Source organism: Vipera berus, assembly GCF_964194415.1.
Source record: "Vipera berus genome assembly, chromosome: 9".
Lineage (NCBI taxonomy): Eukaryota > Metazoa > Chordata > Lepidosauria > Squamata > Viperidae > Vipera > Vipera berus.
Genome location: NC_138212.1, coordinates 4,471,353 through 4,498,341, shown reverse-complemented (window position 1 = coordinate 4,498,341; position 26,989 = coordinate 4,471,353). Strand labels below are relative to the sequence as shown.

At 45.7% G+C, this 26,989-nt stretch overlaps 1 protein-coding gene across 1 annotated transcript; it reads left to right on the top strand.

Annotated features, from left to right (window-relative positions):
- Positions 1-5,376: 5,376 nt before the first annotated feature.
- Positions 5,377-25,630, top strand: GRIK5 (glutamate ionotropic receptor kainate type subunit 5; the record flags this gene model as incomplete). The annotated part of the gene is made up of 13 exons (XM_081334552.1): positions 5,377-5,461; positions 7,511-7,675; positions 9,241-9,338; positions 10,811-10,976; positions 12,279-12,457; positions 13,555-13,608; positions 16,934-17,095; positions 17,920-18,072; positions 19,053-19,157; positions 20,277-20,384; positions 22,324-22,527; positions 24,428-24,541; positions 25,517-25,630. The coding sequence occupies 13 exons, from the start codon at positions 5,377-5,379 to the stop codon at positions 25,628-25,630; spliced, it is 1,707 nt and encodes a 568-aa protein (XP_081190678.1).
- Positions 25,631-26,989: the final 1,359 nt, after the last annotated feature.

Genomic DNA, 26,989 nt, shown 5'->3' with positions numbered 1-26,989 from the left:
TAAAGCTTTGGGTCTGGATAACACTAAGACTGGCAGTGCACTCTGCCTCGTTGGGGCACCCATGTCTTCTCTTCTGAGATTTTGGGGCATCTACGAAGTGATAGAAAGTCACTCTGCACATGGTCATCAACCAGTAATATCCCAGGCCTTCTCTGAAGGCTTAGTTTTCAGATGTTTAGGGCAAGGGCAACCACAGGATGTGTCTACTTGTGTCAGTCAAGAGCAGGAGTAGGCAACCTTGGCTCTTTTATGACTCGTGGACTTCAACTCCCAGAATTCCTGAGCCAGCCCGAGCCAGGAATTCTGGGAGTTGAAGTTCACGAGTCATAAAAGAGCCAAGGTTGCCTACCCCTGGTCAAGAGGATGGCCATCATTGAGTGGTTGAAATTCCACAATTAAAGGCTACGAATTTCAAGGTCTAAGGCTACAGTCAAGCAATAACAGCTGCCATTTTGATTTTGCTGACCTGTCATATGGACAGTTATCAGAGCTCAGCTACCATCAACCTGAAGAGAGCACTTTAGGGATAGAAGGAAGTGTTGTAGGCGGAATTTGGGAGGATAATTCACCAAGGTAGCTTTAGATATATCACAGTAAGCTATTCAGCAAATGCTATTAGGATAGATCTACAAATGCTGTTAGGTGAGACCGTTGGATGCACTTAGATTTTTTTAGATTTTTTTTTAAAGTCCCACCTTTATTATTTTTATAAATAATTCAAGGAAATGAATATCTTCTTCCTCCTCATATTTTCCCTACAAGAATAACCCTGTGAGGTGGGTTGGGTTGAAAAAGAGGGCCTGGCCCCAAATCACCCAGCCGTCTTGATTGACTAAGGTGGGTCTAGAACTCACCGTCTCCTCGTGATTGGCCCAAAGTCACCTAGCCGCCTTTCATGCTTAAGTCCAGACTAGAACTCACAGTCTCCCGGTTTCTAACTTCATCACTAGACCAAATTAGCTTTCCCCTCAAAATCAAAAAGCAGAAGAGCCGTGGGGCTGAGGGGTGCCACGGGGGTGGGGGGGAGAAGAGAGATTTAATAGTGGGTTCCTGCTGAGCAACACATCTTGGCAAATGCCCAGCAATGCCAACTCCCGATGCCAGCTCTGCTACGGGCTTCGCCAGGCACTCATTTTCACCCAGCATGCAAATGTAAGAAATCATTTATTATTATTATTATTATTTTTAAAAAGACTCTGTGTGAAAAGTCCTGGAAGTTGGTTCTGGAATTCAGTTCGGAGGCTATTGTGGAAATGAATCTCTAATTAATTTTGGAGGCATGTTTCCAGAGGACGCATCTACCGAACAGCATAAATGCCTGCTGGGAGACACAATCCTTAAATTGGAGCTAGCGCTTGATAATCAGAATATACAGACTATTCCGCAGATCCCTGAACTGTAGTAAATAATGGAATGAAGTAGAAGAATGGAATGGAATGGAATAGAATCGCGGAGTTGGAAGGGACCTTGGAGGTCTTCTAGTCCAACCCCCCACTTAGGCAGGAAAACCCTACACCATTTCAGACAAATGGTAGTCCGATCTCTTCTTAAAAACATGCAGGAGCACCCCTTCCTCCTCTCCTCTCCGCTTCCAATTCTAATCTCCCTTCTCCTCTGCAGCCTGCCTGCCTGCCTTGGAAAAAGGCCAATCCAGAAATCCTCGCTTCACCTTTAGCCAAGGAGGGCTGTGCAAATGTCAGGCACATCCTCTTTGTTTGCCGATCTGCTTCATGCCGTTGCCCCTGAACCTTCAGCGTTGCACAGAGGAGAGAGAACTTGCGGTGTGCTGCTTTCCCCCCCCCTGCCCCCCCCCCCGCCTGGTGTAACGGTGGTGGAAAAGCCACCTTGGAAACAGTGTCTATTTCTCTGGATCGCTGGGCCCAGTCATGGCACTTCAGAGGAGAAGAAGAGAAACTGGCTTTTATCCCCCCCTCCCACATTAGCAAATGGCCTGACCGCCCCCTCAGGAAACCCAGTGGTGAGGCCTTCAGGCTGAGGTCTCTTCTCCCTGTGCTCGGCCTCCAGTCTAGGCGGTCCTCGACTTACAAATGTTTGTTTAGTGACCACTCGAAATTACACCGGCACTGAAAAACGTGACTTACGACCGTTTTTCACACTTACGACCACTGCGGTGTCCCCACGGTCACGCGATCCCAATTCAGCCTCGACTAGAGTTGAGGTAGGCAGTCCTCTACCTACGACCATGTCTGTTACTAAGCAAGACAGCGGTTAACTGATTTCTGCCCCATTTTACGACCTTTCTTGTCACCGTTGTTAAGCGAATCACTGCAGGGTTTAAATTAAGTTAAGCGAACCTGGCTTCCCCGTTGACTTTGCTTTGTCAGAAGGCCGCCAAAGAGGATTGTGTGACCCCAGGACATCACATAAACCAGGGCTCTTCAAACCTGGTCCTTTTGTGACTTGTGGACTTCAACTCCCAGAATTCCTCAGCCACTGACCTAGGACATGGGATTGTCTGGCTGAGGAATTCTGGGAGTTGACGTCCACAAGTCATAAAAGGGTCACGTTTGAAGACCCCCCCTTGGCATAAACCATCATAAATATGAGTCAATTGCCAAGCGGCTGAATTTTGATCGTGTGATCGTGGGGATTGCTGCAACGGTCGTGTGAAAAACGGTAATAAGTCACTTTCAGTGCCGTTGTGACTCCGAATGGTCACTGAATGGTTGTAAGTCAAGGACCACCTGTATTCAGAAAAACAACGCCTCGAAGCGTGCATCATGAAGGCCCTACGTGGTTTAGCTGAGGTTTTCGTCCTTTTCGTGGCTGAGCTAACTACTTCTCTCCGGGATTTTTTTTTCTCCTCCCAGGTGAGGTTTCAGAGTGCGGGACCTGTTTTATTTTATTTAATTTTTTTTTAGCTTTTGGTCCTTTTTCCCTGCCTCATCTGGAAAACTCCCCCCCCCCCCCGCTTCCCTTCTGTTTGCCGGTGATGGATGGAAAACAAAAATTAATGCTCAAGGTGAACACACAGTGCTAGGACAAAGGAGTGTTGCTGACTCAGCGCAAAGAAGGACGGGTGTCATGTGCCACGGGGGGGAGGAGGGCTGTTTGCTGGTCCTTTGCAGCATCAGCCGTTGGAAAGGTGCGTAAGGCTGACGGGGGGGGGGGGGGGGAAATGCTGGAGTGAGTGGCCACTAGGAGGCGCCATTCTTGGGAAAGTTGACCCTTGGCTGTGGGACCACTTTGACTGATCTATTTATTTTTGCTGGAGACCAATAAGGATTTGCAGCTAAAGGAGCAATGCGCTGAAGTGAAGGGCAGGGAGGGTCAAATAGGTAGCCGAGAGAATAATGGCAGGCAGGGGATGCTTTGTGATATTGGCAGAAATCAGTGGGTGGGTGGGGGGGGGCAGCACTTGGCAGAAGACCCTGCAGGAAGGATCAAGCGAAATATTTACTATAGGTCACCTCTAGATCAGGTTTATCACTATGGGCGGATGACTTAGTCCCCGTTCAACTTCAAATAAAGCATCCTTTCTTAAAAATCTGAACGCCAAAGGCTTTCTTTTCTTCCACTTTTATCTATATATGATCCTCCCTGATCTATTTGTTCTCTTAACACTTTGAAAGAGGGTTATTTGGGGGGGGGAAATGCTGGTGGGAGGGGAAACACCACCCACAATTCTTCTGTAGCCAACTCTGCAAAGAGTGGAGGGCTGGGATGGCCCCGTTCCCCGGCCGTGAGCCTTATTTCCAAGAAAACGTCAAAGACATTTTGCCAAGGAGTTAGTCACAATTGCCCTAGAGAGAGACCTTCCTCCATCCCTAATCAAGGTATACAAATCATCTAAAGCTGGGGTCTTCAAGCTTGGCCCTTGTATGACTTGTGGACTTCAACTCCCAGAATTCCTCAGCCAGGCACGCATGCCTGGCTGAGCAATTCTGGGAGTTGAAGTTCACAAGTCATACTAGGGCCAAGTTTGAAGACCCCTGATCTAAAGTTTATGATGACTCCCCAAATACAGGTATTCTTCAATTTACCATCTCCATAGGGACCAGAATTTTCATTTGCTACGCAAAAGGTTTGCTAAGTAAGTCGTGGCCCATTTTACGACCTTTCTTGCCATGTGTTGTTAAGCGAATCACTGCAGTTTTTAAGTTGTTAAGCAAATTCAGCTTCTCCTGTTGACTTCAGGCCACTGGTGGTGGCCAAGCGCCCAAGTTTTGCTCACCTGACCCTGGGGACGCTGCAGCGGTCATAAGTGCAAGGACTGTTCATAAATCACTTTTTCAGTGCCATTGTAACTTTTAACAGTCCTTGAATGAATGACCATAAGGCGAGGACTTATCGGTACACAAAGAAGCGTCTGGATCCATGGCACATCAGCGTTTCCAGAAAAGAGAATATAAACCATTCTGGCAACACTAGGCAAGCAATGCTGAGAGATCAGTGACCCGACTAACAGAACATTGTGGTGTAAATTAAGTTGTGTATTGTGTCTCTGCCAGAAAAGCATTGGCGATCACATGAGGCTATAATCGTTGTGAAGACACACTGGTTGCCAGGCCCCTAAATTTTGATCCTGTGACTGTGGGGAATGTAGCAACAGTCATAAGTGTGAGGATCAGCTATAAATCGCTTTTTTGTAACTTCGAACAGTTGCTAAATGAATGGTTGTATCTTGAGGACTACATGAGCATGAGAAATCAGGAGTCATTTGAGCAGTTCCAAAGAATAGAATAGAATAGAATAGAATAGAATAGAATAGAATAGAATAGAATAGAATAGAATAGAGCAGAGCTGGAAGGGACCTTGGAGGTCTTCTAGTCCAGCCCCCTGCTCAAGCAGGAGAACCTATACCATCTCAGAAAGGTGATTGTCCAGTCTCTTCTTAAAAATTTCCAGTGATGGAGCACCCATGATTTCTGGTGGCAAGCTGTTCCACTGGGTGATTGTCCTCACTGTCAGGAAGTTATCTAGTTTTTTTGCAAGCTTAAGTTGTCTACAGGAACCTGAACCACTAAGGGTCAAAGCAAGTGGATAAGAGTCAATAGAATTCAAGGTGGGCTGGACTTTTGTGAGCATGAAGGGACTCGAGACTTATGACGCATTTGACCCCCCCCTCACTCGAGCTCAGCCTGCTCATCTCCTATGCTACCTGTAGAGAAGTGGGGGTGGGGGTGGGTTTTTTTTTTGATGCAATCCAGCCTAGAGTTTTGGGACCTTCTGATGGACCTTCGTCGCAGTATCAGCTTAACCTTGCTTAGCTTCCAAAGCTGGGCGACGTTGGCTAGAGACTCATCTGCTGAGATCTGTTCCAGGGACTCATGGAAAGGGGGCATCTTTCTGTCCTACCTGCAGGTGGCAGCGCAGAGGCCACGGCCGAACTTTCTCCATGAGGAGGGGTAGAAGATGCCGGCTTTGCCCGCGCTGCTGCTGCTGCTGATACTCGGCTTTGCCCACCAGAGCCTGGAGCTGTTGTCCTCTCTGCGCATGGGTGAGTAGAAGACTTTTGTTGCGGGACGGCGAATCAGTGGAACGGCTTGCCTTCAGAAGTTGTGGGTGCTCCATCACTGTAGGTCTGAAATGGTTTAGGTAGGGTCTTCTCCTTGAGCAGGGGGTTGGACTAGAAGACCTCCAAGGTCCCTTCCAACTCTGTAATTCTATTGTCTCAAAGGTGCTTTTTCAAGAGGCAACTGGACTTCCTTGTTTTCCTTTGAAGACGTTTCACTTCATCCAAGAAGCTTCTTCAGCTCCAACCAGATGGTGGGGAATGGAAGGATTTATATTCCTTGCAGACAGCTGGTCATTTGCATTCTTTTGTGAGAGTCGTTGAGGCCACTTGGAGGTTCGTCTGTGTCCTCAAGGTCCCCTGAGTGGTGCAAATGGAACTGCCGAAAGGACCATGTTGTAGATGGGAGATAGATGATGTCGTATCCCACCCCTTCTGTTGAGAGAGGACTGTTCAGTGTTGACATAGGTGGACTCTTTGACCCCTCTTTCAAACCAGCAGACACACATACACCTCTAAGCGGTCCGAACAACTCTCCAAAAGAATGCAAATGACCAGCTGTCTGCAAGGAACACAAATCTTTCCCTTCCCCACCATCTAATCAGAGCTGCAGAAGCTTTTCTTTAAAGAAAATGGATGGAAACTAGTCAAGGAGAGAAGCAACCTAGAACTAAGGAGAAACTTCCTGACAGTTAGAACAATTAACCAGTGGAACAACCTGCCTCCAGAAGTGGTGAATGCTCCAATACTGGAAGTTTTGAAGAAGAGACTGGACAGCCATTTGTCTGAAATGGTATAGGGTTTCCTGCCTGAGCAGGGGGTTGGATTAGATGACCTCCAAGGTCCCTTCCAACTACTACTTCTTCTTCTTCTTCTTCTTCTTCTTCTTCTTCTTCTTCTTCTTCTTCTTCTTCTTCTTCTTCTTCTTCTTCTTCTTCTACTTCTTCTTCTTCTTCTTCTTCTTATTATTATTATTATTATTATTATTATTATTATTATTATTACCGGTATTATTATTATTATTACCGGTATTATTATTATTATTATTATTATTATTATTATTATTATTATTATTATTATTATTATTATTATTATTATTATTATTATTATTATTATTATTATTATTATTATTATTATTATTATAAAACAAGAAAGTTCAGTTGCCTGCTGAAAAAGGCCCTTTGGGGACAGCCGTGACCTGGAGACTGAGAATCTCCATAGACATCTGTTATTCTGTTGTTCTAAGAGAACTGAAAGAACGTTGAGGGTAGTTGAAGCTTGGGGCAGAAAGCCAGAGTCTCCGTTAGAGATTGACCTTGGGCGTGACAGTGGCTGGAGAAGGGCTGTCAGTTGTGGTTCAATAAGCCCTTGTTATCTTTGCAGCCAGATGCCTCCAGGAAAAAAGGCAGAGTTTTGTACCAATTTGGTCCTTGGAAGCAACTGCAGAGGTTGAAGCTGCTTTGCTTTCCAAGCTAGAGGGCATCTGTGTTTGACCAGGGCTGAGGTTAGATCATGGTGTAGAGACAAAGAACAAGGATCCCGGAATCTGCCGGGATTTAGAAGAAGAGAATTAAACAAGAAAGAGGAAGGTCAGAGCGTACGTCTTCTGACGTCCTCCAGAGCAGTGTTTTTCAACTTTAGCAATTTTAAGATGTCTGGATTTCAACGGCTGGGGAATTCTGGGAGTTGAAGTCCAGTCATCTTAAAGTTGCCATGTTTGAGGAACACTGCTTCCAATGGATTGGGGCAAAATTCCCACCATTCCTGCTTGTTCATTGTGCAGGCCAGGAATTCTGGGAGATGTCACCTCTGTACATTGGGAGAGGTTGACAGTCATCTTGTGAAGATGGTTGAGAAAGACAATGTCTACACTCGGAGTAGTTCAGAAGAAAGTTTTTTTGACAGTGATCAAAAGTAACTTCCTTCCTTCCTTCCTTCCTTCCTTCCTTCCTTCCTTCCTTCCTTCCTTCCTTCCTTCCTTCCTTCCTTCCTTCCTTCCTTCCTTCCCATCATTGGTTCCTCTTTCACGACCAGCTGCCATCTTGGATGACCAGACAGTGTGTGGCCGTGGGGAGCGACTCGCCTTAGCTTTGGCCCGTGAACACATCAACAGCATCATTGAAGTGCCCGCCAAGGCCCGGGTGGAGGTGGAGATCTTCGAATTGCAGCGGGACAGCCAGTACGAGACCACTGACACCAGTACGTTGGGTGCCCTCCAGCAGGGCATGGACAATCTTCTCAACCCCTGAAACCAGGAAGCCGAGAAGGTGGAGCTTCTTGAAGTTAAGGGAGGACCACTGTAAGGAGCGATCTGGTATAATATGTTGAGCTGGCTCTATCCATCCCTCAAAATGGGCTTAACTCTACAAAACCCACCTCAGGATGCAACTACATGTTGGGTTGAGACTGTCAGTCAGTTGGAAAGTCTTGCTTGTAAGAACGGCATCCTTATCCCTGGGGTTTGTGTGGGATGAACTTCTGGGTTCTCCATTTGCACGACAAGGCCTACAAGCAATTTTTTGTCCTGAGAAGGAGCTGTGTCAAAAGCAAGGTTTCCCCACCCCTGCCGCAGAGCTTATGGATCCTGGGGAGGTGTGGCCCTGAGGGAGTTTTCCTAAAAGAGCCTCTGAAAGTTGAGGTCAAGGTTTCAAGCCTTGGACGGTCAGTATAGGCCAGGGGTCTTCAAACTTGGCCCTTTTATGACTCGTGGACTTCAACTCCCAGAATTCCTCAGCCAGCCATGCTGAGGGGAAAGGGAGAGGTTTCCAAGCTGAGGAATTCTGGGAGTTGAAGTCTACAAGTCATAAAAGGGCCAGGTTTGAAGACCCCTGGTATAGGCCATTTGAGCAAGGTCAGAGCTAGTGTGGTAGCATGTGGTCCCAGAAGAGAGGGCTTTATTCAAGAGCAGGCTTCCCCAATCCCGGCCTGTGTACCAGTTCCATGGCCTGTTGGTAACCTGGCTGCAAAGCTGCAAGTGAGCGGTGTGCGAGCAAACCCTATTATAAAACTATACACGCGTGGGATCTAGGTTACCCTCTGCTCCCCACCCTGAGTCTGTGGAAAAATTGTCTTCCACGGAACCGGTCCCTGGTGCTCAACAGGTTGAGGGCCACTGTTCCAGAGGACCAAGAGACAGTGAAGTTTAGACACGGGTGTCGAAGCTTGAAAACTTCAATTCCCAGAATTCCCCAGCCAGCATTTTGGATACTTCTTTCAGTATTTTAAAACGGGGGTCTTCAACCTCAGCATCTTTAAGACTTGTGGACTTCAATTCCCAGCTGGCTGGGGAATTCTGGGAGTTGAAGTCCACAAGTCTTAAAGATGCCAGGTTCGTACACCCCTGATTTAGATAGTTTGGTTGAGAGGAAGCGAGTCAAGGCAGCAGCTCCTGCAAAGTCAGCCTATCTTCAATGCTGCGAGTAGCTTCCTTTAGTCGGGCAAGATTCTGGCCTGCAGGTGAGGAACAATAAAGGAAATTGCTTAGAAGTAACTCTGTCTTTCTTGGGGTTTTTTTTTTGGAGTCTGCCAGGGTAAGTGAGACTAGAATAAGGACTTTTTCACCCACTAAGTTCTTTTAGACCAGCTTGCGAACTCCACTCTTTTGTGCTGATGGAATGATTGGCAGATAGTAAAAAAAGAGAAGCCTTACAATAGAAGCTTACAAAGGTTGTAATTCTGCTCCGTACAGCAAGCTTGGACTGTGCAAAGAAAAGGGTTTTTTTTTTCCTGCCTGACCTTCTTCCCACCCTCTCTGTTTCATGCAGTGTGTCAAATCTTGCCTAAAGGTGTGGTCTCGGTTCTGGGGCCAGCATCCAGCCCGGCCTCTGCGTCCATCGTCAGCCACATATGTGGAGAAAAAGAGGTGAGCGAACCCCAAACTCATCCCCATTCCTGACATTTTTGGCACCTTCTGATGACAGCACCCCTCCTCCCTTTTCTACCAAAAAAAAAGAGAGAGATGGGACTGGATTCTCACCTTGTTTCAGAAAAGTACGTAACAGGCGCTCCTCCGGTTACGACCCAATTTTTGAGCCCACAATTTCTCTTGCTAATCGAGACCCTTGTTAAGTGAGTTTTGCCCCGTTTTACGACCTTTCTTGCCACGGTTGTTAAGTGAATCTGCTGCAGTTGGTAAGTTAGTGACAGGGATGTTAAGTGAATCTGGCTTCCTCATTGACTTTGCTTGTCAGAAGGTGTCCAAAGGGGGATATCATGTGACCCCGGGACGCTGCGACCATCAAAAATACGAATCGGTTGCCAAGGATCTGAATTATGGTCCCATGTCCATGGGGATGCTGCAAAGGTCGCAAGTGTGAAAAAAGGTCATAACGGTCATAACTCATTGTAACTTTGGACAGTCACTAAACGAATAGTTATAAGTTGAGGACTTTCTGTATGGAGTCTCAAAAGGGCCAGACTTGCGTTTGCTTAAAAGGTGAGGTTTGGCTTCTCTCCAGAGGCAAAGATTTAGGCAGTGGAATGGCTTGAATCATCCAATTCCTGCTTTTAGAACTCCAGTATGCTATTTCCCCATCCCCCTTTCTTTTGAAAATGACACGGATGTTTCTAGACTTCATGATTGCGTAATTTTGCTCACAGCTTTAAAAACCGCTGCAGGACTAGGAAGAGTTTTGTAAACACAGTACAGGTAATCTGCAACTTTTGGCCACAATTGGGACCAAATGTCTGTTGTTAAACAAAATAGTTGTTAAAATGATTCACGCTCAATTTTACCACCTTTTTTGCCACAGTGGCTAAGCCAGGGGTAGGCAACCTTGGCTCTTTTATGACTCGTGGACTTCAACTCCCAGAATTCCTGAGCCAGCATGGCTCAGCTTGGAAACCTCTCCCTTTCCCCTCAGCTTGGCTGGCTCAGGAATTCTGGGAGTTGAAGTCCACGAGTCATAAAAGAGCCAAGGTTGCCTACCCCTGGGCTAAGCGAATCACTGCAGTTGTTAAGTGACTCGTGCGGTTATTAAGCGAATCTGCCTTCTCCCCGTCGACTTTGCATGTCGGAATCCAGCTTGGAAGGTCACAAAATGGCCATCAAATGACCGTGGGCAAAGCTGCATTCGTTGTAAATATATATGCTAGTTGCCAAGGGCTCGAATTTGGATCACATGACCTGTCGCAAGTCCCTTTTTTTGGTCCTCTTGCAGCTTTGGTCGCTAAAGAGAATCATGGTCAGTTGAGGACTGCATATCGTGAGCATGGCAGGTTTAGTTCTGTAGAATTTTGACCCGCTGAAGCCTTCTTGTCTACCCTGGTTTTGTAGTCGCCCAAGGAGAGCAGTCTTATTGTCAAGAAAGCCAACAATGTCCTTCTCTCCTCTAGATACCCCATGTTAAGGTGGGTCCCGAGGAAACACCAAAATTGCAATACCTGCGCTTTGCTTCGGTCAGCCTCTACCCCAGCAACGAGGATGTCAGCCTGGCGGTGTCTTGTATTCTGAAGTCCTTCAACTACCCCTCGGCGAGCCTCATTTGTGCCAAGGCTGAATGTAAGGAAGACAGTTGTGCTGTTTGGCAAGGAACAGGATTTTGGGATGCTTGGCATGGGGTGGGAGGTGTTCTCCATGTACCTTTGGTTTGTGGGACCCAGGATTTACATCTGCCTGAAGATCATGCCCTTGCCGAGGACTCCAGTGAGTGGCTGTGTTGCACGGTGGGTAGAGGAAGCTCCTACTTTAACGTGGTGTGGACGGAATAATCTCGGCTAGCCCGTCAGGTCCGAAAACAAAACGCCTGATCCAAGTACAAGGGTACTCTTATTTCCCAAAGCTAGCACAAAATCTGATTCTGCTGCCGACTGGATATAGTCAGTACTGGCAGTAGAGGAAGAAATTGCAGGGAGGGCAGAGGAAGAAAGCAGACAGTGCATTTGAGACAAGCGTGCAGATTTGGGACTTTTCGTGCTGCGTGATTTTAAGTAGGGGAGTGCTCGTATGTTCCCAGAAAACTAACTCTAGGAGATCCTCTTTTTCCTTTTGGGTTTAGGCTTGAGATAAGACAGGGAAGACTGCTTTCGGAGATAGTCAGCCGTGGTTGCTAGCACCCCCCAGCCAGTTTGGCCTCAGGGATTGATGGGAATTGTAGTCTGAAGGAAGAGAAGGCTGAGACACAGGTAGTTAAATCTGTGTTCAGAATCCAAGCAGCTAAATTAACAAGCCACCTGTTAGGAATATGCAGATAGCAATGGCTGCTGATGTAGAGGTGAGCAGAGATTATGTCTATTAAAATTATAGCAGGCAGGAGAGTCAGAGAATGGTGTTGATAATACCAGTCCTTCAGATAAAATTGGAGCAATTTTATTCAGGACTGCAGTAGTGAAAATTGCATCCCTCCGATCAGCCTGCTGGGCTGCTGATAATTATCAACACCTCCCTGTAGTGTAATTTGGATTTGGGGGGGAAGAAAAAAAAAGCAGACATGTTAAATGGAAAAAATCAATTTAGTATTACGTCTGGTCGTCTCTCGTCTGGGGTGAGTGGCTTCAAACAGCAACGTTGCCTCAATGTTGACGCTTGGCAGGCGGGCCACCAGGAAGCCCTCTTGTGGAAATCAAGCCATCATTGTGTTTTGATCTCCTTGGTCTTCTGAAAAGCAGAAGTCAAAGAGCTTTTGATTCAGTGAGCAGACTCAGAGATATTCAATAAGGTTTATTTTGGTGCAGAAGCTTTAATGTTCTGACTGAATGTGTCCAGGGTCAAGCGGGCAAGCCTTGAAGCCCCAGACCACAAGGCTGAAGTCTAGCTTGTAGACAAGGTTGGCGTAACCTCCTGTTTCCTTGTTCTGCCCGCCAGGCCTGTTGAGACTGGAGGAATTAGTGCGACAGTTCCTCATCTCCAAGGAAACCCTTTCGATCCGGATGTTGGATGACACCAACGATCCCACGCCGCTGCTCAAGGAGATCCGAGATGACAAAATCTCCACTGTTATTATCGATGCCAATGCTTCCATCTCTTACCTCATCCTGAAGAAGGTGAGAGAGGATGGCTGGGCCCAACTGGGCCAGGAACATAAAGTTTTGGGGTTGAAGTCCACGAGTCATAAAAGAGCCAAGGTTGCCTGCCCCTGTTCTGTTCGATGGATCTTTAGTCTCTCAGCATTACATGCCTGGTGTTATGAGGACGCTCTTCTGACAATGCTTTGTGTACATTTGGGATGTCATAATGAACCCAAAGGCTAATTGCATACCTTGATTAGGAATGGGTGAAGGTCTCTCCTTGTTCCTCCCCAAGCTATTGGGCGATTGTGAAGCCCCCTTGGAATATTGTATTTAGTTGATTGCAATCCTGCATTCATTACCTCATAACTAACTCAAGGTGTCAAACTTGCCTAATTCTCTTTTTCTCCTCCTGTTTTCCCCACAACAATCCTGCAAGGTGTGTTGGGCTGAGAGAGATGGAGGGACTGGCCCCAAATCACCCATCTGGGTTTTTTGTTTTTCATGCTTAAGGCAGCACTAGAAGTCACAGTCACCTGGTTTCTAGCCTAGTGCTTTAACTACTAGACCAGGGGTGGGCAATTATGGCCCTATTACGACCGATGGTCTTCAATTCCCAGAATCCCTGAGCCAGCCAAGCTGGCTCAAGATTTCTGGGAGTTGAAGTCTACAGCCTTGCCTGGGTCGCACTGAGTGAAAAGGGACTGTCTTGGGCTGCATATAGAATATATATAATATAGTTAACGTATATAGATAACAAACTTCCTAAATTTTTAAATATTTTTATTATATTATTAGTTCTTCAGGACTGCGTGAAGCCTGTGGGCAGCAAGTTGGACACCCTTGGTTTAAACCTTAGTAGGACCAAAGTATAAACATTTTTATATCTATTTGAGATTCATCTGAAGTGCGTAAAAATCTTACTCACCTGGCTACGTTTAAAACAGCTGGAAATGAGCGTAAGTCAGACCAAACCAGTCCAGCAAGTTGTGACCTGGCCGGTTTTAGAACCCACCAATCGTCCGTATCAAATTTCTCAGCACATTTTCTGGTGTCCTCAGCAAGCATAGCATGTTGTCAAGCAATCGAGATGTTCTCGTAGTTAATTCTGGCGCATTGCCTTTTTTTCCCAGGCTTCAGAGTTGGGGATGACATCTGCCTTCTACAAGTACATCCTGACAACCATGGTTAGTATCTTGACTGCGCTGAGCTTCTGAACAGAATCTCTGTTTGTGGGTATACAATCCTATGTCGATCCCATTTTTGACTCCTCAAAAGAGTTCAGATTCGTGGTTTCTACGCAGGAGAGTCCTGGCTGGTCTGGTCTCATTGTTAAGTAAACTATTCTGACATTTGGCTAAGACTAGCCCTGATGCCAGGTTCCACAGCAGCCCTTTTTCATTCTGTGGCTAAGAATCGCCATCGTTTAGCAAAGCTTAGCTCAGAGCTTCTCAGCCCTGGCAGCTTTAAGACATGTGGACTTCAACTCCCAGAATTCCCCAGCCAGCCTGCAACTTTAAGAGGCTAAAGGTTGAGAAACACTGACTTAGGTGACAGCTCCCACAATTCCTGGCCAGTACAATGAACAAACCAGAATGCTGGGAATTGTTAGCCCAATCCATCTGGAGCAGAGTTTCTCAATCACGGCAACTTTAAGGTATCAGGACCTCAACTACCAGAATTCTGCATGCTGGCTGGGGAGTTCTGGGAGCTGAAGTCTGCACAACTTAAAGCTACCAAGGTTTACACTAACACTGGCTTAATGTAAAAAAAAAGCTAGGTAGCTACAGCAGGATATCTTGCCTCTTCAGAGTTCAATATCAGACTGCTTTCTGTGCGATAGGGTCTCTTAAAACTTTTTTTTGATTGATGCTTATTTTTCACTGCTTCCTGAATATTAAGAGAGTGCATTGCCCGTATTAAATTTCAAGAGTATATAGGTTGTACCTCCTAGCAACTCCTTAAAGCAGCTGCCTCTTTTTCTAGACCCTTCCCAGGAAAAGACATAGCTGATTTAAGGAGTTGCAGACGGATGCTCTGGTCCTGCCCTGTGTGTTCCTAAGCACCTTTGGGAATTGCATCTGAAGGGCTGTGCAGCTCCACTTAGCATTGCAAAGTGACAACTCTAAAAGGTTTCCAAGACTCATTGCTTCAGGGCTTTGTGTCAGAGGAGAATGTATAAGCTCCGGGCGGCTTGCAGCCAAGGCTGTTAAGCAGACTGAAACAACCAGCCTGAATTATGACGTGTGGTCAAAACACAGGTGCCTGGTGCAGTGTAGGAGGGATACTGTACTGCTTAAATAAATAAAACCTGATTTCCAATCTTATCAGCAAAGCAGAGAAATGTAAATTCCATTTATATATCTATTTATATCTATCTATCTATATCTGTATATCTCTATATCTATCTGTGTCTGTATCTATGTATCTCTATGTCTATCTCTCTATATATCTTATCTATCTATCTATATCTAGATAGATTAAAAAAAACCCTGAAAACCAAAATACGACCATGTAATCTTTTAGATTTATCTTATACGTGTTACATTTCATGAGTAGGGACTGGCTTTTTAAATCTGCATTGAAAGATAGCAATAGTTTGTTAATAGAATTCAATTACATTTATAACTTTATACAGTTGTATCTATCTATCTATCTATCTATCTATCTATCTATCTATCTATCTATCTATCTATCTATCTATCTATCTCTATGTGTCTAGCAGTGTTTCTCAACCGTGACAACTTGAAGATGTGTGGATTTCAACTCCCAGAAATCTGCTGTCTGGGGAATTCTGGGAGTTGAAGTCCATGCATCTTCCAAGGTGCCAAGGTGGAGAAACAATGGATTAATTTTATGTTCAGAAAGACAGTTGACACTTTTTGATGAGTGGTTAATAAATCAGGCTATCCCTTCCTCGCAGTGTCTTTATAGCTGATTGGATCCTCTGCTTCTGTTTGAGATGCAGACAGGGCCAAAGCTAAGAATGATGCAACCGAAATGTCAGGCTTTAATCCCCCAAAATGCTTTATTATGACATCATCCTTGCCTGGATTAAATTAACAGGGAGCAAATATGACCCATTGTGGCAGTTCAACAGTGATTATTACTCTGATGGGGGATCCACCCTCCAGAAAGGCGGGTGGGCAGGTTGAAGAAATGTGTGGGACGGTGACACAAATCATGCCTGATTTAACTTAGGCTTATATTCAAATCCAATTGCAGTTAAATTAAATATAGCTATTTTAATTACTCCCACACTTAAGGAATGGATCTTGGGTTTTATATCTCCTTAAGTCTGGAGAAAGCATGTCATTTTTCCTTAGGTCCCATTAAAAAAAAAGCAGTTCAACTTTACAAAGTTGCTCAAATATTTCAGCCATCTCCTGCGGCTCCCAGTCCTCTGCCATGTGCAGTCCAAAAAAAAAAAAGTGGGACTAAAAAAGTTCAACCAATCAATTCAAATATGCAGGGTAGGTGCATATCTCGCCTTGGCTCCACTCTTCAGTCAAACCCTGTTCTGCGCATGCACACATGTACGCACATGTGCACACATTTTTTGCGGCTCCCAGTTTTTCCTTTTGTGAGGGAACCGGTTCAGAGTGGCTCTTTCACTGTTTCAGGTTGCTGACCCCTGGCCTATATGGTCAGGATGTGTCGGTCTGAGGCACTTCCGCTTGCCAGGTGATAAATTGTAGATGAGTTAAATTTGATATCAAGACTGGATACCATTGAGGTAATGTGAAATCAGAGTCTTCCATTTGTTCTGATTACATCTTCACCAGATTTCTTAGCCACTGACGGACATGTTTCTCAGGTGAGGAGGACACTGATTTATCTTTATTTTAGGCCATTGTATCTCCCTCTCATCCTGGAGGCATGCCAGATGCTTTATGGGTTGTATTGTTTCACAATCATTTTGCCTTTGTGATCCTTCCATACTTCCTGGAGTGATCCCAACGAATCAGGGATTGTGAAATAAACATACAGCCATGTTAGGATCGGAATTTCTGTTCTTTAAACAAGGCGGTTGTTAAGTGAGGCAGGCCGATTTTTACAACCTTCTTTGCCATAGTTGTTAAGTGAATCATGCGGGCGTTAAGCAAATCTGGCTTTCCGCATTGACTTTGCTTGTCGGAAGCCAGCTGGGATGGTCACCAATGGCAATCCCGTGAGCCTGGGATGCTGCAATTGTTGTGCATACATGACAGTTGCCAAGCACCCAAATTTTGATCACGGAATGGTGGAGGTGCTGCAACAGTCGTAAGTGTGAGGACTAGTCATAATCCACATTTTTCAGTGTTCACTTTTTTTGAGTGGTCTCTAAACAAAGAGTCGAGGATTACATGTAATGGCATCCTAGCCCTGATCGCTAGGTTGTCTTCCATGTTTCTCCTTCCTATTCCTTGGAAGACTGTCTCTTCTGCAGCATTTTCCCAGGCTGCTCTCCGTTGACTTTCCGAATGTATGTTAAAGAGGAAGGGTCCACTAATATGTTGACAATCTTTCCAGGACTTCCCAATCTTGCACTTGGATGGAATTGTGGATGAACACTCCAACATCTTGGGCTTCTCCATGTTCAACACCAGCCACCCTTTCTACCTGGAATTTGTCCGTAGCCTCAACATGTCATGGCGGGAGAACTGTGAACTCAATCCTTACCCAGGGCCGGCGGTAAGTGTGACAATCCAGCAGGGGGAAGGAGAGAGGACAATACGGATGCATGGGTGGGAAGGATTTTATAGCTAAATAAGGACTCCGGGATTTGAAAAGATGGTGCATCTCTTCTTACAAAGGGAGCTACAGAATAGCAACCACAGAGTCATAATAACCTTTTTGGGTTCCTCTACACCAGGGGTCCTCAAACTTGGCCACTTTAAGACTTGTGGACTTCAACTCCCAGAATTCCCCAGCCAGGCTGAAATTCTGAATTGGAAATTGTCTGGCCGTTTTAACATCTGAAGAATGTTGGGTTGGAGACAGGTGAAGTTAGGAATCTATGTTGTTAGGAATCTATGTCTTTTTGATGGACTTCAGCTGTCCTCAAGAGAACATCTGAAGGAAGGATGTTGGGTTGAGAAACAAAAGAGATTGGGTTGAGAAAAGATAGATTATTGAGTTGAGGAACAATGATGTTGGGTTGAGGAATAAAGGATGTTGGTTTGAAGAACACAGCTGAAGTCAACCAGGAAGACATAGATTCTTAACTGCTTCTAATTAAAATTATTTCTGTTCAGCTGAGCTTCAGGATAAACACTCCTCCACTGTTGACTTCTAGAAATTGTTCAAGATTGGGTTGACTTCATCCTGGTGGAGTACATCCACGCTTACTATCTGACTCACTCAACCCACCTCTGCAGCTGCACAGATGTGTTAGTGTGGTAGCCAAAGCAAGAATAGCTTTGGAAGAACAGGGTAGCAAGGAGGTGCCCCGTCTGTGCCCCTCCCCCGCCAAATGCCATAATTAGCAGCAGCCAAATTATTTTGTTCCCCTCCAGCTATCAGCAGCCCTCATGTTTGACGCAGTACATGTGGTTGTGAATGCCGTGCGGGAACTGAACCGTAGCCAGGAGATTGGGGTTAAGCCCCTGGCTTGCACATCTGCGTACATCTGGCAACATGGAACCAGTCTGATGAACTATCTGCGCATGGTGAGACCCTGCTGCTCCTAGAACGACAGTTCCCTCCTCCCTTTTTGAAAAAGCAAAACAAAAACATGGAAATATGTGACATGATTGTGTAAGCGTTGATGTCTGTCTTGTTCGATTTGCCCAAACAAAGGTCAGATGTTCTCAGCTGGAGCAAATACGCCAATTGCTTGCAGGTCCCCTGAGAGAAATGTGGCCACTGACTTTTCTGCTCTTGCAACAATGAATGGCAAAATTTATTCAACGAAGTGGATGAGCACAATTCAGTCACCAGAGATAAAACTTATCAGAATTTAGCATTTTGGGTGAATCTAGCTGCCGATTGTGTTAACTGTTTTGTCCAAACGCGACCAAAATGGAAGGGAGAACCTTTCAGAATCCTCCCTTCCCTTTTCAAAATTTTGCAAGGAAAAAAACAACAACCCTCTAAGGCTATTTTACTACCACATTAAGACTTGTGGACTTCAGCTCCCAGAATTCCTCAGCCATCCATTCCTCAGTGAATTCCCTAGGTCAAATTTCCTAGGTCACTGGCTAGGACATGGCCACTTTAAGACTTGTAGACTTCAACTCCCAGAATTCCTCAGCCAGCCAGACTATCCCATGTCCTAGCTGACTCAGGAATTCTGGGAGTTGAAGTCCATGAGTCATAAAAGAGCCGAGGTTGCCTACCCCTGTCCTAGGTCAGTGGTCCCCGAACATGGGCACTTTAAGACTTGTGGACTGGCTGAGGAATTCTGGGAGTTGAAGTGCCCATGTTAAAAGTGGGAGTTAAAAGTGCCCATGTTTGGCGAACACTGACCTAGGACATGGGATAGTCCCTTTCCTTATTTGGGAGATGAAAAGATCCAGCGTTCTTCCTTCCCAAGCTAATTATCACTTGTGAACCAGTTTGGGCCCTGCCTCACTCTCATTCTCCCGTGTTCTTCTCTCTGTCTTCTTTGATTTGCACCCCATTCCTCTGTCTCTCCATCCCTGGCTAGGTAGAGTATGACGGGCTGACGGGACACGTGGAATTCAACAGCAAGGGTCAAAGAACTAATTATACCCTGAGAATTCTGGAAAAAGGGAGACACGGACACCGGGAGGTAAGATATATTATATTTATATTATATTATATTTATTAAATTTTTATACTGCCCTTCTCCCGAAGGACTCGGGGCGGTGTACAGGGCAATAAATATCAAAATATACATACAAAAGTTAAAAAGAATTAAATAATTATGCCCAATATAAAACAATGATTAAAAACAATGTTAAAACCAAATCCAAACCCCAACCCCATCAGACCAGATGACTAGAGACGGAGTTTAGGACGCTCAGTTTTTGCGAAGGTGATTTACAGGAGGCCCTCGACGTAACAACCATTTGTTTTGCAACTGCTCAAAGTCACAACGGCACTGGAAAAAGCGATTGTAAGGAAGGACCCACCTCAGCTAATCATCCAAGAAAGCAGAACTCTTGAAACAGGCGTTGTCTCAAAAGGAAGCTTTTATTAGGGGTCGGTGACAGTAAGGAAGGCAAGGCGAGATCTGGGGAAAACCGTATAGTTAAGCAAGCAATATTCCTCCCCCCACCAAAGTCGTAATGTCCATTTGAAATCCAGCCAATCCACAGGTGGCACAATGAGCAGATAACTGGCACAGTTGGCGTGCATCTGAAGGTCTTCTCCAGCTTTCGTTTCTCTGTATCCGATAAGGGAGACACATTCCTTTCTCAGGTGGATAGAGGTGGAAGAAGAAAAGCAGAAAGCGAAAGTCACCCCAAGCGAAAGCACATATCCCCCCTCCCCCCCAGTTAAATGGCAGGCCCCAAAGCAAAAAAGGGAGATAATAAGGATTTGGGGATCTGACAGCGATCCCCATTTTTCACACAACCGTTGCAGCATTCCCGGGGTCAGGTGATCAAAATTCGGATGCTTGGCAACTGGCTCAGATTTATGACTCTTGCAGCGTCCCGGGGTCACGTGATTCCCCCCTTTGCGACTTTCTGGCAAGCCAAGTCAATGGGGAAGGCAGATTCACTTAACAACTGTGTTACTCACTTAACAATGGCAGCGATTCACTTTCTGGCCACAGCTATGGCAAGAGAGGTCGTAAAATGGGGTCAGAGTCAATGCTGGGTTTCATTGTGGTCACAAGTCGAACTCTCTCTGTATACAGGATAAATCTAGCAAGAACCTCTCACCCTGGCTTCTATCTCAACAGATTGGGGTGTGGTACTCGAACAAGACGCTTGCAATGAATGCCACAACGCTGGATATCAACGCCTCCGAAAGCCTTGTCAACAAAACCTTGGTGGTCACCACCATCTTGGTAAGTGCCTTCCTTGCCTTACTCTTAGCGATACTTCTCCATCTTTTTTAAAACAGGGTTTCAATAGCTGTGTAGAGCAGAGGCCCCCAAACGTTTGGGCACCAGGGACCGATTCCTTGGAGAGAGGTTTTTCCGTGGACCGGAGGGTGCCTGGTTTTGCGTGCTGCCTTCATCCCACGGATGGGGCTTTGCTTGTTTGTGCGGCCTGGTTGCTGGCATCCTGCAGCCTAGTCCCGGTCCACAGACTAGGGGGTTGGGGACCCCTGGTGTAGATGACTTGGTGAAAGTCAACCAAGGATGCGAAGGATAACTGGGCCCCTGGAGATGTGAACACAAGGGAGTTTTAGCTTGTTTAACTCTTCATGTGGGAAAGTGAGGCTCCCACAGCGAAAATACTGTCTTTTCCCTTTAGTTCTCTCCTTGGTTAGTGTCCATCCGTTGCTTCCTCTCCTGCTTTCAGGTGCTTCTTTATGGCAACCCCTGAGATATTGGAATGCTGCTATCCTGTCACCCCTGGTCCTTCTTTTCATTAAACTAGACAGACCCAATTCCTGCAACCGTTCTTCCTATGTTTTAGCCTCCAGTCCCCTAGTCGTCTTCGTTGCTCTTCTCTGCGCTCTTCCCAGAGTCTCAACGTCTTCTTTACATAGTGGCAGACTTCATTTTACATAGTGAAGACTTCCTCCGAATAGCTTGGAGTAGTTCTTCACTTCCAGAGAAACAGTTGAGAACGGCTGCTTGAAAATGGTCAAACTCTTCCGGCTCATCTTAGGTTAAAAATGGGGTGGTGGTTGTGATGGGCAAACAGTAATTAATGTCTGGCAGGCGCTTCCCTACAATGGACTGATGACAAGCATGCTTCAGTTGAGGAGGGAAAAAAAAAGAATTAGGCAAATTAGTGAAGAGCCGTGATTGCGACTGTGATTTTCATGCACAAAAGAGATGTCGGTCGTTCTGCATAGGGAGTGGGTACAGAGAAACAAAAGGCGCAGATTGTTGGGTTGTTATGATGTGTGTGTGTGTGTGGCCGATTCCTCTAAAACATTCATCAGAATATTGGGGACAGAATAGAGGCAGAGATCAGGGGCTCTTGAACAAATTTCAGAAGTGCTCTGTAAATGGTCAGGATAGATTTATTGGGGGTGGGGGGGAAACATGGCTCCTTCCTCTATTAGGCTGATGAATGGGAAGGGAAAGAGAGAAATAGAGGAAGAGAAAGAGGGGAAGGCTGGGAAAAAAGAATAGCAACCCTTTCCACTCTTTGCTGCAACTCTTATTAGATTACTTTGGCTTCTGATGCCTCGGGACTTTAGAGTTACGTTTTACCTTGCCGTGGCTCAGTGGGTTAGGATGCTGAGCTTGTCGATCAGAAGGCCGGCAGTTTGGTGGGTCGAATCCCGAGTGCCGCGTTAACAGAGTGAGCGCCTGTTACGCGTCCCAGCTTCTGCCAACCTAGCAGTTCGAAAGCACGTAAAAAATGCAAGTACAAAAATAGGGACCGCTACGGTGGGAAGGTAACAGCGTTCCGTGCGCCTTTGGCGTCTAGTCATGCCGGCCACATGACCACGGAGACGTCCTCGGACAAGTGCTGGCTCTTTGGCTTTGAAACGGAGATGAGCACCGGCCCCTAGAGATGGAAAAGACTAGCACGCATGTGCAGGGGAACCTTTACCTTTAACCACACTATGTATTCAACAAACAGTAAGCTTTTCAGAAATGAAATGATCCTGGGCTTTTATTTGGATACTTGAGCTGGAAGTTGAGTTGGGTTTGGGGTTCTCCTGTCAAAAACAGGTAAGATCTTGAGGACAGTTGTCTGTCATCTACTAGCTCAAAGGCCTCCAAGCCTGGCATCTTTAAGACTTGTGGACTTCAACTCCCAGAATTCCCCAGCCAGTGCCCACTACCTCGTATTATATCCTGGCTTTCACTCTTACAGGAGAACCCGTACGTGATGCGCCGGGCAAACTTCCAGGAGCTGTCTGGTGCCGCGCAGTATGAAGGCTTCTGCGTGGACATGCTTCACGAGCTTGCCGACATCCTTAAGTTCCGTTTCCAGATCAAACTGGTGGAAGACGGACTTTATGGGGCTCCTGAACCTAATGGATCTTGGACTGGCATGGTGGGAGAACTCATCAATAGGGTAAGGCTGTTTGGAAAAGCCTACCCACCCACCCCCACCCCGCCTCGTGTTTTTTTTCCCTACAAAAATTTCCACTAACCAGACAGTTCTTAACTGTAAAATTGTATGTGGAAAGCAAGTTGCTTTTAGGAGCCAGAATCTAACCCAAAGCTGAAGGTTGCAGATCAATGCATCCCAGTTTGGTGCATCAGCAGCTAACTGGACCTGGCTGTTCTGCATGGCTATTCAATTCTGGTCTTTTCAGAAAACTGTGGTCTTAATGGTGCTTTCTCCCCCCCCCCATCCCTCACGAAAGTCAGCTTCGTGCAGCAGCAGCAAAATGATAAATAAGGAGACAGATCTGATACCAGCTCCCTGCAACTAGAAAGCTATTTGCTAACAGGCATGGCTAGGATATTTTCTCCGTGATGCTTCTTCTGGTGGAGCTGATGCTGGCTTGTTTTTGCTTTCTCTCTTATCCCAAGAGAAAAGAGAGTAAGAAAAATGACATCTCTGCTTCTGAATGGGTTGAACATTTGTTTGTGGGTGCACTTAGCCTGCAAAGAAAGGCTGTCTATAAAATGACTCACTATTACTCAGTAGTAGGCGAACCAGATCTGGACTCGTTTGGATAACTATAAGAAAGCAGCAAAGGGATATATATTTTTTTCTGCATCTCTCTGTCACTTTTCTAGTGCTTTTTGAGATTTCTGCAGGCGAGATCTGATGGTTCAGATCAATGCAGTTAAAATAATCAAATTACAGATAAGCCTCAACTTACAACTATTCGTTGGGTGACTGTAAAAATCGACTTACGACTGTTTATCACACTTACAATTGTTGCAGCATCCCCACAATCACGTGATCGAAATTCAAGAGGCTTGGCAACTGATTCATATTTATGACAGTCGCAGTGTCCTGAGGTCAATGATCCTCTTTCTCAGCCTTCTGACAGGGAAAGTCAGTGGGGAAGCCAGATTCACTTTACAGCCAGGTTACGAACTTAACAACGGCAGTGTTTCACTTAAGAACTGTGGCAAGAAAGGTCGTAAAAAGGGGCAAAATCTGCTTAACCCAGTGTCTTGCTTAGCGACAGAAATTTTTGGTTCAACTGTGGTCACAATTTGAGGGCTACCTGTATTAATTGATATGGGCAGTTCTTGACTTACGACTGCAATTCCAGTTCTAAGTCATGGTTGTTAAGCAGGTCATCACATGTCTGATTTTAGGACCTTTTTTTTGCAATGGTCATTAAGCAGACATGGCATCGTAAAGTGAATGCCTCAGTTGTTAAGCGCCCATTGTACACTAGGGGGTGTTTTTTTGCCAGACATAAATGCCCATTGACAGCAGAATGGTGGATTCCAGCAAAAACATCGTCAATCACGATTGACCCCGTCCCCTTTGAAGGATACAGGCAGTCCTCGATTTACGACCATAGTTGAACTCAACATTTCTGTTGCTAAGCGAAGCAGTGGTTAAGTGAGTTTTAGTTCCATTTCACGACCTTTCTTGCCGCCGTTGTTAAGTGAATCACTGCAATTGTTAGGTTAGTAACGAGGTTGTTAAGTAAGTCCGGCTTCCCCATTGATTTTGCTAGTCAGGGAGGTCACAAAAGGGGAAATCACGTGACCCCCTCGGGACACTGCAGCCGTCATAACTATGAGTCAGTTGCCAAGCCTCTGAATTTGGATCACGTGACCCTGGGGAGGATGTGATGGTTGTTAGTCTGAAAAACTTAAGCTGTAAGTCAGTTTTTTTCAGGGCTGTTGGAACTTTGGACGGTCACTAGATGAACCGTCGTAAGTCGAGGACTGCCTTTAGTCTTTGCTTGGGTTCCAGCCAGCCAATGAAAACGCTGCAGCAGGCGACAGTCTCTTGTGTGTGAGACAATTAACGTTTCCTGTGCTTTGCCCTTCAGAAAGCCGATCTGGCAGTGGCGGCCTTCACCATCACAGCAGAACGAGAGAAGGTCATTGACTTCTCCAAGCCTTTCATGACCCTGGGGATAAGCATCTTGTACCGTGTACACCTGGTAGGTACAACTCTGCCTTCAAGTGGAGGGAAGAAGAGTGGGGGATTATCTGGGGAGATTACCTACTCTGTGCTTTACGTCGGTTCCGTTGAGTCAAAACGTGGTGACAAAATTGCACCTTATTAAACATAAGGCTAGGGACGCAGTGGCTCAGTGGGTTAGGACGCTGAGCTTGTCGATCAGAAGGTCGGCAGTTTGGCGGGTCGAATCCCGAGTGCCGCGTAGCAGAGTGAGCGTCTGTTACTCGTCCCAGCTTCTGCCCACCTAGCAGTTCGAAAGCACGTCAAAATGCAAGTAGAAAAATAGGGACCACTACGGTGGGAAGGTAACAGCGTTCCGTGCGCCTTTGGCGTCTAGTCATGCCGGCCACATGACCACGGAGACGTCCTCGGACAAGCGCTGGCTCTTTGGCTTTGAAACGGAGATGAGCACCGGCCCCTAGAGTCGGAAACGACTAGCACTCATGTGCGCGGGAACCTTTACCTAAACATAAGGCTATATTTAAGGCAGGAAGTCCCTCCGCTCGGAAACTTCCGATTGTATGGACCTCAGCTCCTAGAATTCCCCAGTCAGCCTGGAATTCGGAAACTTTAAGTCCACCCGTAGAGAGCCAGTTTGGTGCAGTGACTAAGGACGCTGGACTAGAAACCAAAGCAGCGGGAGTTCTAGTCCTGCCTTGGACACCAATTTAACTGGGTGACTTTGGACCAGCGGAAGAAGGCCATTGCAAATCATTTCCCCCCAAAAAATCTCAAAACGGCGCCAGGACTTGTCTATTTAGTTGACAGGAGTCAAGAAAGATTGGAGGTATATATACACAGACACAGAGAGCAAGAGATATCCACACATCTAGAAGTTGATAAGTTTGGGAAAAACTAATTTAATGCAATTCACTCTTTGGAACTAGACTTGTTATTAGAAAATTCAGAAATACTTCCGTGAACTTCTAATCTTTCTTTCTTTCTTTTTTAATAGGGACGCAAACCGGGGTATTTCTCCTTCCTTGACCCCTTCTCCCCAGCTGTTTGGCTTTTCATGCTTCTTGCCTATCTGGCAGTCAGCTGTGTCCTCTTTCTAGCTGCTCGGTAAGTATTCCCTATGAGAGATTCATTCCTAGACTGTCTTCCATGCTGCCTTATGTGTCATCTCAAGCAAGTGTGGCTTCCTTAGATCAGTGTTTCCCAACCTAGGAATTCCCCAAGGTGGCTATGTTGGCTGAGGAATTCTGGGAGTTGAAGTCGACACATCTTCACGTTTCCAAGCTTGAGACACATGGCCTTAGAATTCAGGAGTAGGCAACCTTCGCTCTTTTATGACTCGTGGACTTCAACTCCCAGAATTCCTGAGCCAGCCGTGCTGAAGGGAAAGGGAGAGGTTTCCAAGCTGAGCCATGCCGGCTCAGGAATTCTGGGAGTTGAAGTCCACGAGTCATGAAAGAGCGAAGGTTGCCTACCCCTGCCTTAGATACTTCTTCTTGGAATGCTGTTTTGTTCTGTGATCCGTTGTCAGTAGGTGGGAGTAGAGTTTAATAAAATTCTAACCAAGTCATTGCATTCTACCTGGAGGTAATTCTGAAGCAAGGAAAATTAAGCTCACATCCAGGGATCTAAAATTTTATACAAGCTCCTTTTGTCCCTTGTCTTTATTAGAGGGATTGTTATTATTGCCCCACAGAAGAAAAAGGGGTGTTGCAAAGGTCTCAGAAGGGACCCTACCTAGTCTCTGGAACTGTATAGGTGAGCGGGGGGCGGGGGGAAGTTACTTACAGACCTGCACGATTCTGTTATGATAACCCGACAATAAAATAGAAGTAGTTCATCTGGGTGTGCTTTCTGTCTGGGCTACCTTGCAAGACTAATATCGGTCTTATAAGTTTGCAAGCACGTTTCTCCCCTGTTGACTTTACAGCCCAAGGGAAGTAGGATCTGTTCTGAGAGGTTGGCCACATCCCCAGTCTTCTGTGTGCTCACCTGACCGTTCCCCTGTCTGTGGCTCTTTCCATGCTCCTTCCCGCATCCCATTACACCTAGTGTTTTACCATTTCATTTTTAAAAAATGTACAATTTAGAACTCTTTAATGTTTTCTAGACCGCTGTCATTTACTCAGAAAAGCTCTCCTTTTCAAAAGGCTAGTGTAGAGCAGTGGAGTGGAGTGTTATATATTCAGGATGGACAGTATTTAATATTTTATTGTTATATGATGTATATATAGGGGTGTGGGTCTATACATATGTTGTGTATAGTATGTTTTAGGTGTGTGTCATGTATGTGTTTCACTTTGAGAGCGGGCAACTAAATTTCATTTTTGATGTGTGCCATTGTGCCCACAGTAAAAAATGACAATAAAGATTATCTTATCTTATCTTATCTTATCTTATCTTATCTTATCTTATCTTATCTTATCTTATCTTATCTTATCATCTTATCATCTTATCATCTTATCATCTT